The sequence below is a fragment of the Apteryx mantelli genome, chromosome 3, assembly GCF_036417845.1.
Source record: "Apteryx mantelli isolate bAptMan1 chromosome 3, bAptMan1.hap1, whole genome shotgun sequence".
Lineage (NCBI taxonomy): Eukaryota > Metazoa > Chordata > Aves > Apterygiformes > Apterygidae > Apteryx > Apteryx mantelli.
Window position 1 is genome coordinate 1,765,530 of NC_089980.1, and position 16,579 is coordinate 1,782,108.

Consider the following 16,579-nt stretch of genomic DNA (forward strand, 5'->3'; position numbering starts at 1 on the left):
CACAACCCTCGGTATAAAATGAGACTGCTATTAATAAAATCTCATCTGTTAATAAAATCTCTTCTCTGATATTCTAACTTAGCCTAAAAGTGGTACTGTATACAAAATATAACCTGTTGGAGGTCAGTCAACACAAGGTGGCCCTCTACAAGCTTAGGACAAGGCTCTCAGTAGGAATCACCTTCATGCTATAAGCTGCATGCCACCCCCTTTGACAACGGACTTGAAAAGCTCACTTCCACCGCCACAGACGGGAAGGGTCGTTGCTCCTGTTCTAACCAAAGCCAGGTACACCCACCCTTTCCAGCACCAGAGGGGTTAGGCTTCAACTTCGTGCTGCAGTTGGATAAGTAGGCGTCAAGAGATTCCCCACAGGAAAGGAAAAAAAGTTAAGGACACATTGCTTAGCACAGCTAGGGCCATCCAGGTAGAAAGCTTGAAGCCTTCTTCTGAAATGGAAGCCTTGGGAGATTAACAAAGGTGGGACACGACCTGACTACTTTGGAGATAGCAAAACATTTTGTCAACGCTTTCAGAAGCGAGGATTGACACCCTTGGTTTTTTGCCGCTGATAAACAAGTGCCCACGATCTCCAACTCAGTTGCCACATCCTGTAATCTTTGTAGCATGGGTATTGCCTACGCTTTGGGGAAGAGGAGGTGCTCCTGCAACAATAATCAAGAGGGGAAGAAGAAGAAAAAAACCCCAAAACACAGAGAAGAACGTTTTACAAACAACTTCCAATTTCCCTATAGAGAATGGAAGTTCCTCAAGCTTTCTCCAGATTTTTTGCTACCTCCAAGATTACTTGAAGATAAGGGAAGTAGCTCTTGTGACTAACATGCTTATCAAGAGATACTTGTATCAAATACAAGGACAGGTCAAGGGCCTCTTCCATAACCTCAGTTGCCCTTCAGTCAGATAAGGCTGACAGCAGCTACAGAAGACTAACATTTACACCACAAATCCCAGCATCAGGTAGTCTGTCTGTTACTACTGTTGCTCTGGCCACATTCTTGAATGGAAAAAAATGAGACGCAAAGCTGAATATGTCCTGGAGGTGTGTGTGTGGGGGGAGACCACTGTTTAGGTAAGCGATAACAAAATGGAGATGCAAGATGTTCTTCAAATCCAATATACCAAACTCAAAGACAGAAGGTCACAGCGATCTTGTTTAAGGAGGACTCCCAATCCTAGCTAGCAGTCAATTTGACACCTTGACACATGGGCACTCGTCTTCAGGAACACTCTTCCCCTGTCTAATGACTCAGTATTGCTTGGACTAACTACAGCTCTGGAATGACCAAGTGTCATCGTCCTCCATGAACAAGCCCTGAAATGTGTACTGCCTGCGCTGATAAATCTGACTGTTGAGACTGAGATCTCTAATGGCACTTATATTACTGAGGGAATCCCTCCACATTTCCTAAATTCTTCTTTAAATTTAGCATTCTGAAGAAGGGACACATCTGAGCCCTACAGCTCTGAAACATCCGAGGAGAAGAGCTTTTTGGATGAGCACGATGAAGCTGTGTCTCTTTGCTGACTTCTGCTTTTGAACACTTTCACAGAGATGACTCATGAGATAAATTAGAGGTCAATTTTACTGCCAGGGTCAGCTGTCATGCAAGGGGTAAAGAAGCATTAAGACACTGTAGAGACTGCAATTTTGATGTGGATGTTTGAGCAATCACGACAACAGATCAGTGGGTGCTATCATGAAGTTAGGATTCAACAGCTCAGCAGATATTTCAATCTAAGCCTCTATGTAGAGGAATTCCAAGCGGAGTCCTCAATAAGTAGTTTAAAGTACCCAACAAAAATATTTCTAAGTGACATCCAACACCATGCCAGCTATGACTCTAAAGCAGTGAACACACTCGCTCTTTTTTAAAACCATATCCACATTCCCAAAGCCACAAAGCTTTCTCCTTCTCCTCTACAGGCAATACACAAACATCTCTGGATATTTACAGAATATTAAAGATACAGAAATATTTCTGTTCTTTTTTTTCTGTAATGGAAATACAAGAAAAATAAACCAAAACTACAGAAGCTTTCATAAAGTTTCATCACGGACCTAAAGGAACGTTCTGAAGCACATCCACCCAGCTCCCAAAATAAAGTCCATCAAAAACCCACAAAGCCTCAAGGCTTCCAATGTTTCAAACTAAAGCTTTACTGCAAAGAAGCCCTTAAAGAATTCAGCGAGTACTGAAAAAATTTGTATCCATTAAGCTTAGCAAAAATTGTATAGCAGAACGGTCATGTATAGAACTGACATAAAAAAAACATTAAAAAACATCACACACACAAAACCCTCAAACAAGGCATTTGAGCCCAAAAGGCAACACACAGAAATACTGCCTCTGTTTTAAGCACTGAACAATTTCAGTGTTCCAGGGCTACAGTCTACAGCATATAATGATGAGCAAAAAGAAAGATAGTGACAGGCTAGAAGACTGAGAAGCCAAAAGAGAACAACAAGCCTGGAGAAGATCATGGATTGAAGATGAATAGCATCTGAAAGAAGTAACTTTGCTTTCAAGCGAGATATGAAAAGTCTCACTCTCAGAGGCCATAAGAATGCTAGCTACTGAAAGCATGCTGCAACAAAAGTAGTAAATAGAGCAGAATTCAGAAAGAATTGATCTCAAAGTTACTTTTTCCAGGATTTAGACTAGAGGAGTTTCTCAGCATTTGTACAAATAGGAAGCATTGCTCTTTGTGTTGCCGTTCCGCATAGAAGGAACGGTGGAAGTAAGGAAGGGATACGTCCACCGTGGCTTGGCCTCAGTCCTAGCCGCAGCTACCACTAGGACTCTAACCGTTCTTTTACGCGGGAACCAGTCACGCGCACGATCCAGGTCCCCAGCAGGAAAAACTGCAGTAGACAGTTCCCCAACAAATTTGTACAAAACGTTAGGCTTCGTAACGAAAAAGAGTATAGGCACGTCATAAAATTACGGGAGGCGGGAGGAAGGGGCGAGAGCCAGCAGGGCCAGCTACTGAGTCTCTGAAACCCCCCCGCAGCCCGTAACAGTGATGGCATTACTCGCAGAAAGCCAGCGTTTCCTACCTTGGTCTAGCTGGTACTGCCACCGGTTTGTGGAACCTCAACTGCACTCCCCAAAATTGGAATCATCTTAAACTACAAGCTATCAAAACAATCAAGTTACATGAACTTTTTGATTAATTTTCAAATGAGAAGCGTGTTTTGTTTCTTTTAAAAGATTTGAATGGCTTGTGGTTTGTGTGCTTTTCTTAAATTCAGCTGAAAAAAATCAATGCAATTCATCTTAAAAAAAAAAAAAGCATCACCATGTTTGACTGAAGGACATTTAAAAAAAATATAAAAATAGAAAGCAGTCTACTTTCAAAACCTCAAAAATCTTAAGTTTTTTTTGTCTAACAGGAATATTACTATTGCAGTAAAAATCAGAAATACAAGAAGCACATTTTTATATTTCAGCTGCAAATCAGGCTCAAAAAGCAGCAGTGGAAAACCTCTGTAGAAACGTGACTCGCTCTCAGAAAGACATGCTATTTTTAAGCCATAAAAAAGCAGAAAACAAACAGCATGTGTTGTACAAACAGATGCCCTAGTACCTTTTCTTTGTCAGAGCACACACCTGCATAAATATTTAGCCAAACATCAAAATTCATAATGAAGCAGCCCACCACTTTACAAAATAAAGTGATAGCAAATTGAGACTTCTTGAAAAGAGTTCTGTGCTGAATACTAATGTGTTATCGATACTTTAGAACTAAGAAGCAGTGATATTTCAGGATTCTGAACAGGCACAAAACATCTGCTACAGGAAGATCTTAACAAGTCTTGATAAAACCTTATTGCTCAAAATTTTGTATTATCAGACTGCTTTTGTAACAGAGGCAAAAGCACAGCTTCCTGTCTAGCGCAATTTTTTCCTGCGCTTATTCTAATGATACACATTCAATTACTAGAGGAAAGAAAAGAATCAAATCAGAAACATCTGTAGTTTGCCGTATAATTACTGGATCTTCCCCGTGGAGAGTGACCTTCGTAACACTGATACTAAGACCTGAAAGGCTAAATGACAGGATATTCACACGGTTTAAATGTATAACATGATTACAAGGAATTAAACAGGCACTGTTATTTTCCATCCCGGTTTATGTTAACGTAAGCGTGTACTTTATGATCTTATGTTTAATCTTTGCGCTCAGTGTGTAGTAGCTGAATTTACTCACTGTTAGTGGATCCAAACCACTAAAACGCAATGTTTTGATTATATAATAAAGTTGAATACTGTATTTGAGGTTAATATGCAGCCATTACTTTTACCTGTAATAGGAATCTTTTCTAGCACGCTTTCTTCCTTGCTCTCATCTTCACACCAGCTTGTGACTTCTGTATGTGAACACACAATAATGAAACATTTCAAAGTCGCAATGATCTGACCGGTTTGTTTTCTTTTAAGCCCTACTCCCTTTAATTTTGCACTTTTGTTATCCCTTGTTTATTGATCTAAACTATCCATTACGGTTCTTAAAAGAGGAGCCTACTGTGAACTTTACTCGTATGTGATGCTACTGTGTCTCTCTGTAGCTTCCAGAGAAAAGGATAAGCTACCCAAATGTCTTAAATAATTTAAGACCCAACGGGATTTAAGAAACAACCAACCAACAGTAACTCTGCAATCTTGTGCGGCAGCCCGACAGCAATAGCATATATCACACCGACCACAGAAAATTAGTTTAAATCAAAGTCTCCATCTCCTCCGCGGATAAAAGTAGCAGGAATTTAGGAGGCCTCAGTCAGCTTGTTTACATTCTCTGGGTAAAGAGCCTTGCAACCTAATTGCCCGTCTCCTTTAGGCTTTGATGTAAGCAACGCTCTGAGAGCACACGGAGCAAGTTACCATCTCCTCGTTATTAGTGGGCTCATATATTACTTCCTCCTTGAAAGGGATTAACTACATGTTCACAAACATTCACCTTTTAAGCTTGGAAACTGAAACGCATACCTCCCTTTGCATAAATCCCATCATTTTTGCAAATTTATTCTGCAGTCTGGCTTTATAATAAAAATTTAACTAATACGTCATATGACTTCTAAATGGCAGACTTTTTAAAAATATATGTACATGCATAGATCCATCTTTAGTAATTGCCCCAAAGTTTGATTTTTCTACTACAGAAAAAGAAGAGTCCCAATAGGTACCATTCATTTTAATGAAGTAACAAGAATGATTACAGTGGAGATATTTAAGAGTACCACCCAAAGTTCATTAAAAACATATATTAATTTACCAGTCGCTATAATACAGCTCCCTACAGGTTTTTGATAGGGACACGTTTACACCACCAACTTTGAGCGCGCAGACAGACCTTTCCCCATTTGTTACCTCGGTCCCTCGCACCACCGCCGCCAAGCCAGCGAGCCTGTTCCGCCTGCTTTATTTCCCCGCTGTCGTTGAGAATCGATGGCAAGCTGTAGGATGATTCATTACTCGGAATAGATGACCTGTCTTCACACTCCTCTGGAAGGACCTCTCTTGACAACGGTAGAGCCTACAGCGTTAAAAAAACAAAAAATAACCGCAGCTCTATTATCCCGAGTCTCGAGCAGCAACGTTTTCCAACATACATTTGAGCTAATCTACACTTTACAGTGTAATCTCTTTCCAGGGTGTTTTTGTTAGATATCAAATTACCTCTGAGTTGAATCAGTGCTAGCTTAGGAATTACATTCTGCCTTGAAGAAATACAAACTTTAATTGTTTTAATTGCTACTTTTTCTGGAAATTCTCAGTATTCTGTGCCCCAGACGTTTGCAGTAGACAAAATATAAGGTGTATTATCTCGGCTGCAACAGTAACAGACACACAAAAAAAATTCCCTCTCCATTTCAGGCACACAGGCATAAGGCAAGTTAATCCACACTGTTTGCGATAGTTAGGATTTAAAACAATGCCTAGGTCAATACATCTGAAGTCAAAGAGCATGATCCAAAGCTTGCCAAAGCTAGCTTCTGTCAGACTCGATTCAGATTTTAATCTGTATTATTATTGCACATTCATAAAGTTTATCCTCTCCTGTCTATGCATACTGATGTCTGCAGCAGCACTCTTCAGACCTCTATAATTAAACATATTTTTAACTCAGAAAAAAAAGAAGATGAAAGCCAATATTTTTATAGGGAGCTGAACATGGCATAAATACGGCCGAGTTAAAAGCAGGCTTAACATAAAGCAAGCACTTCTAAGGTTATCATCTATGTGTGTCGAAAATGCCGAGTGCTGCCTCATAAAGCTCATTTCTGAGAACAGCAGAAAGCATTTTCTGATGTTTATTATTCCATCAGCAGCAGGAAAGGCTTTTTGGCATCTTTCCTATCTCTTTTTAACTTGTATACTATTCTTATTTTGTAAGAAAAAATACAGACTTGATTCTTTAAAATCTACTAGATTTATGCTCTAATTATCTAATTATTATTATTTGTTCTATTATCTATTGTATCTATTTGTTGAACAATTATCTAATTAGATACTTGTTCAACAAATAAAGTCAGCCTTCGGGGATGTGGACTAACACCTCAGAAATAATCCCAGTTTTTGTGACATTATTTATATTTACCCAAGAGAATGGAATGTCTTCAAGTAAAAACATTTCAGACCCACAGGAAAATATTATTCTTGCACTTTTCCCTTCTCCTCGTTAATCCCATATTTATCCAGGAACCCAGAATCGCAACTTTTGAGTCTTAAGCAAATAATTTTCACTGACTATTTTTTTAAATTAACCTTAGGCATGGGAAGTCATCATACGAAAACAACAGGAGCAAGCAGCTGTTTCATCCAAAAAATGGTTATTTTAAGTTTCCTTTTTTTAATGAAAAAAGAAAAGTCTTAAATTACAGATAGGGTTGGGAAATCTTTCTTCATGAAGGAATTCATTCCCATTTAGCAGTTTAGCTCAGTGCAAAGTTTCCCATATCAGAATTAATTCATTCACCTATTTGTAGTATCATTTGACATCTACATAGACATGAACCACCGTCAATAAATACGAGTAGTAAGCGTAAACTTTAATACCATAATCAATCCGGATAAAAAGGCTTCTTGACACACCTTCAGCAAAGAAGGTTCTCACCAAGAGAGCCAAGGTTTGACGCTCAGAGCGACAGGGACCAAAGCGATTCCAGAACGTTTACCGTCTGCATCGGGGCGAGCACGGCTCCCACGCTGCTCTTATTCGCGCAGGAGGACAACTCGGCCGAGAAAGACACTCAAGTCCGTAACCCTCACAGCTAGGAGACCAGCTTACGCTGCCAAAACGGAAGCGCACTAAGAACCTCTGGGCAGTCAACTCCCTATCCGTAAGGGTAATGCCCAGTTTTCTTAAGATGGATAATGCAAGAGGAGAGATCCACGAGAGAAGAAGAAACTGACTGTAAGACAGAAGAGAAGAGGACAGGACCAGACCGGTAGGTAGACAGAAAGACCGACTGCGCTGGCAGCAGAGAAAGGGAGACTACAGAAACACGAACGAGGTTCCCTAGGGAGAAGTAGCAGGACAACCCAACGTGAGGAGCTGAAGATGCCCTGAAGATGTCGAAGAAGAAGCTAGGCCTGCCGGTCAGCACCAAACGCTCCCAAGATGGCAAGCGTTGACGGGACCCGGCTGGTGGCGCGAGGGAGAGCGGCGTTAACTGGACGGGTCCATCTGTCTGGCCAGGGCAAGGTGTCTCACGAGGACGGCTCCAGCTGAGGAGGCCGGGCACGTTTTAGCTGCGTTGCAAGGCTGGGGGATGGCGCTGTGCAAGGCGGCACCTGGCAGATTTTCCAGCCCTCAGAGAAACAAGTCATCAACAGGGGCCTGAAACTCAAACTTCAGGACCTTAAATATTTAAGATCCTTAGGTACAGGCTGTATATGTATTCCCAATCACATTATATAAATCCTTATGGTAAAGCAACTGTTTCTGTACATGCACACTATATATTTCATATTGCTACGGTCCTGTGCAGCCTGCTTGGAAATAAGAGGTTTCAAAGTACATAATGCATCTGAGGATAAATTTAAGTGAATGAATCCTGTTTAACAGATAATATAAGCGTTAAATGCATGAGCCACAATAACACATAGCAATAAAGAAAATATTACTGCATATATTGACCCATAAAGCACTTGCCTTATTGAGCTTTCATTAACTTTGTAAAAGGTTTCATATACAATTATGATTTTATGCACGGTATTTATCTATCACCAGCACAAAGATACATTCCCTGTTTGGATCTTTTACTTGACCGAACGTTTTAAGCCCTGAATACAAATTATTTATCCACATGCAGAAAAAAGAAATTACCTTGGCTATAATTGAAAGTATACAGTTTACCGAAATACTACATTTTCATTATGTGTCTTTCAAATGTTATTAAAACTAAAAATATAACAAAGCAGCGCAAACTGCTGTTTTAATTTTTTATTAAAAAATTAGAGGAAAAATAAGTTCTGCAAATATATTTGGTCTGGTGGTATGCTTTTATATATATATATACATACCCTAATATACATATATACACATGCATGCTTATATGTATATATATTTTTTTAAACTACAGACAGTGTAAAGAAAAAAATTAGAGCAAAAAGTTTAGTCCATTTAACCTCTGTAACAGCCTCTAGAAGAGATTTCACGAAGAGGGGGGCAGGCCATCTTTTCAACTGTGGACTGATTCAAAGACTTATTAATTCTCAATGCAGAGGCAGTGAAGAAGTTACTTGCGGATTACTTTTTTTCCCAGGACTGATCCCATACATCACCTAGGGAGCGTCCGAGCCCACCAGACTGGTGGCCGGAGACCCAAATTCTACTGCCGGGTCTGCGGCTCGGACGCTGCTCCGGAGGAGACGAGGCGTTTGGACGCTGGTTTTCCAGCGGGTACGACGAGGAGAACGGGGATCACACCTTCCTTGGCCAAGCGCTTTGCGGTCAGCGGACAAGAAGCATACGTCAAACTTGAGCACTAGCACCGCCGACTACAAGGAAACCTTCAGTTACGGTCTCGGCATTGTTCGGCGTCAAACGTGCCCTGCGCTCGCCAACGAGCGAGAAGGGGCCTTAACGGCGATGTTCCGTCGCGCAGCGCTGAGACCCAAAGCTAAAGGATTTCGCTACGCTTCCAACGCGCGGAAATGAATGTGGGAGCCCCGACCTGGGACTTGTGACAGCGACAGAGCAACCGTTCCAGACCGGACGGCCGTACTGGGAACCCGGGAAGACGCAATTCATCATGCATTCATCCCAGCTGCCGTACAAAGCTATTTACTCTGGATTTGTAGCAAAAAGAGGTCAGGGCACTAGCTGGTCTATCAAACTGCCAACTTTTTTTTTTGTTGTTGTTGGCGCTTTTTTTTTGTTTTTTTTTTTAACAGTTAGTTTATAACCTTATAAATTAAAGTTTGAGAAGAATAAGCACGCTATTTGTAAAATTCTCCGCATATTTAGTATATTAAACATGATTCTATTTTTCAAAAGAAAAAAATAGATCATTCACTATAAAAAGCTATTAAGTCACAGCGAAAGACGGATGATACAAGCCTTGTGATAAATTTGCACCACAGCAAACATGTGAACTTATTTAAATATATGAATGGTCTGAACAGTGGAAAACAGATAAGCTCTTTAGGGTCTTTAGGAGGGTATTTTCTTCATGGGATAAAGTGGGGTGAGTGTGCGTGTGTATGCTTATTTTGAGACAAATGAAAAAATTATATTCTCTCCCTATCCACTTTCTAATTACCTTGAAGACTGGTTAATGAATGATAACTCCTTGTCATTCGGTCCTTAAAATAAAAGTATCGGATACTATTAAAAGCACAGGGCCAATTTTAACAGTGCAATTTAGTCTCTAGGTATCATTGATTTACATATTATATTTTTCTTACAGTCGAATTATGAATACACACATCCATGTTGACTGCTGTATCTCTGATCAGACAGCACACTAAGTGAGATAGAGATCCTGAGAAAAAAAACAATTTCTAGTCAAGCACTTCAGTATTACTTGATTTTTCAATGCCACACTTGGTCCTTAAGTACCTTATTTTTCTATGGTATTAGGGTTTCTCTTTCAAAATAAAAAGAGCAAGATAAAAAAAGAAAAAGCATCTGAACTACTTAATTAATGGCAGGAGAATGTTCTATCCTGAGAAACACTTGTTTTGGTGATCTCTTCATTTTACTCTGCCTTTAATAAACCAGTACAGTAATGTTTGCCTGAACACTCCACATTGTCAGAGAGCATTTATTCTCCGTGGCAAGAGTTAAGTAGGTTCTGTTGATTCCATTACACTTTTGATACAATATCACTGCAAGAAGCATTCTGGAAGAAAAAAATAAATATAGAAAAGAAAAAAAAAGGCCCTTAGTTGTAAATTGATGAGTTCTTTTCGTGAAAACGTAAAAGCAGTTAAGCCTGGGGAAGTTTGACCGATCATTATATCGCTTTACGATTCCTTTGTTGATAAAGCTATACCCCAGACAGGGAAAGAAGTTTACATTTACTGGCTGGATTTGTTGAGCACGCTGAAAAAAATCCAACTCATATCACTGCTAAGATCTAAACATGTTACGTGCCTTTGTAATAAGATATTACTAAATGGTAGGAATTTTCTTTGCAAAAATGGAGCCTTTTGGGATCTCAGTTAAGCACAAGTGGAGTACTCGGGAAGCTTAAGATGAAGTTTAAGTATGAATGATGGGCTAGGCCGTTTAATGATTACCAAGTTCATTTAAATTCTCATTTAATCGGAATGATTCTGAAGAATTATTTTGTTCCTGTTTAAAAATAACATTTCTTAAGCGAGATGTTCACATGCTAGAAACGGAGCCAAAGGCTATAAATACTTACACACGCACATATGTGTATAAAAAATAAACTATTTCCAAAAATAGAAGCTGTGAATTGAGCAGCATGGCTATTCCTATTTTCTTCATCCTCCGTTCTGTACCTAAAACAAGCAAAGCTAGTTTCTTTCACCGAAATCTTTACAAGCCCTGGATAAGCCTTTAATAAAAAAACGGCCCAGAAATAGGTACCAAAATCACTGTTTCCAAAGAGCCTCCCCACAGGGGCTAGCGTCTAGCCTTGCACAGACGCCACGTCCCCCACCTACACTCGAACACTTCTTGCCCCAGGTCGCGACGCAGCAGAGCCGGGCAGGAACGCCCGTCAGTGCATCACCATCTTCCTGGCAGACACCGCGGTTTATCCAGCCTTTTTTTATCCCAGCGGTGCTCGCATCAGCACAACACACCCAGCTGCTACGGTAAAGCAAACGGATGAGACTGAAGTTACTGTTGTTGCTGACGACTTACAACCCCGACTTCAAGAGAAAAAACATCTGTTCTTGTGTGCGCTGTGTCCTCCGTGTGTTCCTCCAGCACTGCGCTACGGGAACGCAAACCAGGACAGGCTCGCTTCGTCTCTTTGAAGTTTCGTCTCTCTCTTCTTGTATCCCGAGAGAATTTCAGACACCATGAAAAGCCAGACTGCTCCACCTTCAAGTAGCCACAGCAGAATAAAACTACCCCTACCCTTGTGGTCAGAGGACACCTTCACAGAAGGCAGCGTTTAGGTAACTCAGAAATCTTAAAACTACAAATAAGCAAACATCATTTTCAAATACAACCAAAGACTAATCTTTGCTTTGTCTGGAAAGTTAAGTCTTGACCTGCAACCAAACAAACAAAACCCCAAGATTTTACAGCTCTGCAGTTGGACCTTTCTCGTATAGCACATTCTGTGCACGGGCTCCTCTGCAGAGCCTTCAGGAACTGAAACAAATGCAACGTAGCTACTCACCTACTAAGTTTTGTTGACGCTGAACATTTTAACACTGCTCTAGAACCTTGCTGCAGCCAATATATTCCCAGACAGACTTCAGGGAGTTCTTTCAACTTCATAAAGCTGTAGGTGGTTTAAAGGCTCATTTAACTCAGACTACCAGGTTTTTCTGTGAAATGTTGTTATAGCTGGAAATCTCTTGGGACCCACCTGACCACTGTTTTCGCACTGCTTTAAATTTCGTAAGCACCCACGTTTCTCTTACAAACCCCTTATATCCGCATTTTTGTCATCACTGCAGAAGTGGAAAAGGGAAAAGAAGTGAGAACACAGGACCAGCGATCATAAGAATCAGTGCAAGGAATCTGACAGGAGCCGCAGACTGTTCAGTCTAGTAGTTCTTTACACTAAAAAGGCCCATTTTTTACGTTCTGCTCGGTCCGTCAGCAGCACAGGCTCGCACAGAGGAGTTGACAAATAACGAGCGAAACAGATGGGCAAATAAGTGCTAACCTGAGCATCTTGCACATTTTCTTCTGAAACCAGCAAGGTGTCGAACATCTTCGCCACTTCGTCTGTGAGCAAAACGCGGTGCTTTTTCAAGAACAAGGCATGTTTCCTCAAACAAGCCCATAACATGGCAAGATCCAATTGCTGCTCTGACCTGAAGAACAAAAGTAAGTACTACTGAGATAACATGTCAACAAGATTTACCAAATCCTATGTTATTCATACGCATGCCACACTACTCATTTACTTGACCAGAGCTGGACAAAGCAGTTCAACATTTTGTAGGAAAATACGTAACTCATTTTTTCATTAATTCATAGCGTTCCATTTTGCACTTTTGAAGTCTTTAAAAGCAAAACCACAAGAAATCACTTTTCACTACTGCAAATTTTGAAAAAGCTGGGGGTTGGAGGGGGACAATGACAATACAGGTAATCAAATGTCCCAAGGTCTCCGGATTAATCATGAGATTCAGTGTCAGGAGGTATTAAACTGTTTCCTCACCTGCAGCTCCTAGTCTTATTCTTAGTAAAACCTCACTTATTCTATTAAGCACTCTGCTAGGAACCCACTTCCACAGTCATTTTCTCAAAGTTAGTTCATTAATTTTGAGAAAAAGCGTGATACTCCAACTGTATTTGTCAAAGATGTTTGTTTTTCCAATTGCTCCAATGAAATTTCACAAACTGCAGAAGAATGAGTTTCAATTAACTCTGCAAGTGTTCTTCCCTAAAAAAACATTTAGGAAATTCTGCAATAACATTAGTGCTCAGAGAGATAATCTGCCTCTGAAGGAAAACCAGACGTAGTTAAATAGATGATTCTTCAGTGCTAACAAGTGCCCTGATCCTGCTAACACTTAAGCACTTCTGAGCCTGTAGCATGGATGAAGTTCTAGACAGAATGTAAACAAAAAAAAGAATGGAAATTCTGTTTTCATTACTTCATTAAAAGGCCTTAAAACCAATTATCCTTTGTCCCTGTAGCATACACATAGGAAAAAAAGTATTTTGAATAACTGTGGTTTACTGTTTATGAAGGATATATGCATCTTCTGCTTCACAGAAAAAAAAATCCACCTCTCAAAATTACATCCTCATGTTTCCAACACTCGCACTGAAAATAAATACTACTGGATAAGAGGTCTGTTTTTCCCCTCCTTGTCAAAGGAAACTAGGACGAGAAATGTAACAAACTCAGGGTGAGACACTAGAAACCAAGGCCGAGCTCTGCCTGGTAGAATAAAATCTATTACCAATTAGGCAACTCAAAAGCTACTTTTTTCCTGTAAAGTCATCCTATCTGCTTTCCTGCATATGCAGATGTATGTGAGGTACATTAAATGTTTGTAATATACTAAATGTTTAACAAATTAAATGTTTAACACTTAAATGTTTAACACAAACTTCTACTGATAGTCTCTGAGACAAGATTTTACCCCATGTCTCTCACTCAGACAGTGAAAGGTAACGACAAAGTTACATGATGCATATCTTAATGAAAAAGTTTTATAATTAACACCTAAAAAATAAATTGATGCACCAACTTTTAAAGAGAAGAGTTTACTCAAAATGCTTTAAACAACTGACCACTGAAAATGTGCTTAATCTTCTCATTTAGAACCACATAGCTGATATTGAGACACGAGAAGATCACCACTCAAATCTTTGTTTTTAATGTCAATCACAAGTCTGACCTAGGTTATGCTTTCTCTTCACAAAAGCATCACAAACAGATCTGGATGGTAAAAAAAACGTTAATCATACAAATACATAAGTTTTGTGTTTACGATACCTGATTTGCTCCTCTCCCATAGCTCTACCTTTAACATTGAGTGTTTTCTCAGGTAGGAGGCATCCATTCAGTATGCTCTGTAATAAACCCTGAAGCTGATGAAGGACAACTGCTTCACACGCTTCAAGGTCTTCTTCTTTCAAACTGCCGGTCTGATTACAAAAGCTACAAAATAAAGCAAGTGCTACATGAAATGTTTATTTAAAGCCAAGAGAGAGAGCTAGAATAGGTTTGGATGCAGAATCTGTAATAATTCTTTTGGCTAATAGAATAACCAGCAGAACAACATAGACAGCAAAACATCCACAGCTAAGTCTTTTGAAAAGACATAGTACAGAACAGTGATGTTAAAAACAACGCTCAGAAAATAATAATTTCAAACTTTTGCTTTTTGACAGTGAATCACGTCACTCCTGAAAAAAGGTCTCCCTCCGAGTGAAAGGAACCTAACATGAGCACGTTAATTGGCTGAAAAGACGGTTTGGATCAATCTCAAGGAAGGAGCAAGGGCTTCCCCCCACCCCTTAAAAGCAGTCGCTCTAATTATTCTCATCAGGAAACAGCTCTGCAAGGTCTACTTGCAGTAGATGTTACACTGAAAGTATCGATCACCTGTTTCTAGAGAGGAAGCATTCACACGCATTTTATTTGGGAGAGGAGATTTGATAGCCATATGCCATGGCAGGAAGAAAAAGACCACCTTTACATAGAGAACCATGAAAACCCGTTTAACAGGACAGAAAAGTAACCCGAGTAGCATTCAGGAGCTTGTTCACGTGCATAATGTTAAACTCTGGCGTAAAAACAAGAGGAACCTGCATACATCCATTAAGGGAGCTGTCGTGAGGAAACTATTTCTTGTTCGGGCAGCCCCGAATACACTACAGTCACAGCAATTACGTTGCAGGAAACCATATCTAATGGTAGCCTACACAGGCCAAGCCTGCTGGAAACCCTTTTTCCATCATCTTCTAACAATTACTTTTTTTTTTTTTGAGAATGCTAGTTTACAGAGGCTGACATTTAATTTTAAATGAAGTTATAAAGCCATTCGCAGCTCTTGTAAGTAGAAGCACAGTGGTGTGGAATGTCTGCCAGGGTTTATGCGATTTCATTTTTGTTAATATATGAGTATTGGTGAGCCTTTTCACTCTTACCTCGAGAAATTATTTTTCTGGTTATTATTCTTTACCTCAGTACAAGCATTATTAGCCACTTTAAGGAGATAAACTCGCACTTGGAAATAAGTATTTACTTCACCTAAGAGATCTGTGGAGCAAGGTTGCAAAAAGTGATAAATTTGAGAAGGCATATTTGTTGAAATAATTTGAGTATGTAGTTCTGAGTGCTCTATTTCAGCTCTCTGATGACATTAAAACGGTGGAAGGGGAGGGAGGCTTCTTAGCAACTGCAAATGTTTATTTGCAGGAGCTCACACGCTCTCTGCACCAGGCATTTGTCACCAAAAGAGTGACGACTACTAGCTCACAGCTCAAAAGGCTACTGTACAGCTGCTAGGTAACAACTAAGTCATTACTCACCTGAATTAAATTAAAACCTTGTAAGTAATCAACAATGAAATTATTATAAACATTACAGCTAGATGTACTACAGCAAGCAAACAAAAACAAATGAGATGGGATTAAGGAATAGGAAGCACTATAGTCTTCTCTAATTTCTGCTATCTAACTCAGGACAGCGACGGCAGCTCAGACGAAAGGGACATTAACCTTATTAGCTGCTTCATCTCGGCGGCACTGCTGCTTCCTCCTCTCTGGTACAACGCCAAGCACCTGGGGCTTGCTATCTCGACCAAATCTTCTACGAACTGCAGTAAACGAGAGAAGCCTTCAAACGTCAAACGATCCCTGCGGACAGATCACAAACAGTAGTTACAGACTAAGTTACTACGAGTATTTTAACCACATTTCCAACACAAGCTACAAACAAATACCCTCATTTTGCTTTTACGCTCCCACAGAAGCGTTTTACAAAAGAGCTAAAACACCTGACAAAGACAGACAGCAAATTCCGCAATGAAAACGTGTGCGCACAGAGGAAGAGAAAGAGCGAGACGTGGAGACCTCCATAAGTAACTTTAAAAAGCCAATACAGCCATTTCTGTACACCAAGTATGCAGACAGTCTCGGGAAAAAAAAAAAAACCCACGTGTTGCTGGAGCTCTGTAGAAATAAGAAAAAAATTCCAAACCTCCAACAATTCCTTTCACATTTCTGCTCACAGTCCCTCTTTGTATACTTCAGCTTACTTGTTTCCAAAGAAACAGTACGTGCTAGGGGGACTATCTTTAAAGAAAACTGGTGTCCTTTCTTACCGCATGCGTTCTCTTGCGCTCCTGCCAATGCCAAATGCAACGCTGTTGGTCCTGATTTTGGCAACTTGGTCACACATAGCGACAGTCAATACTAATAACTCAAG

General features: G+C 40.0%; 1 protein-coding gene across 2 annotated transcripts in view; it reads right to left on the reverse strand.

Annotated features, from left to right (window-relative positions):
• The window catches only part of KIZ (kizuna centrosomal protein), a 62,624-nt gene that overhangs the window by 18,799 nt on the left and 27,246 nt on the right, over positions 1-16,579 (reverse strand). For both annotated transcript variants that reach the window (XM_067292608.1, XM_067292609.1), the window contains exons 6-10: positions 15,871-16,008; positions 14,141-14,305; positions 12,350-12,500; positions 5,391-5,556; positions 4,328-4,393 (exon numbers count right to left, since the gene is read on the reverse strand). In XM_067292608.1, coding sequence (XP_067148709.1) covers positions 4,328-4,393; positions 5,391-5,556; positions 12,350-12,500; positions 14,141-14,305; positions 15,871-16,008 — 686 coding nt within the window. The remainder of the gene's footprint in view (positions 1-4,327; positions 4,394-5,390; positions 5,557-12,349; positions 12,501-14,140; positions 14,306-15,870; positions 16,009-16,579) is intronic.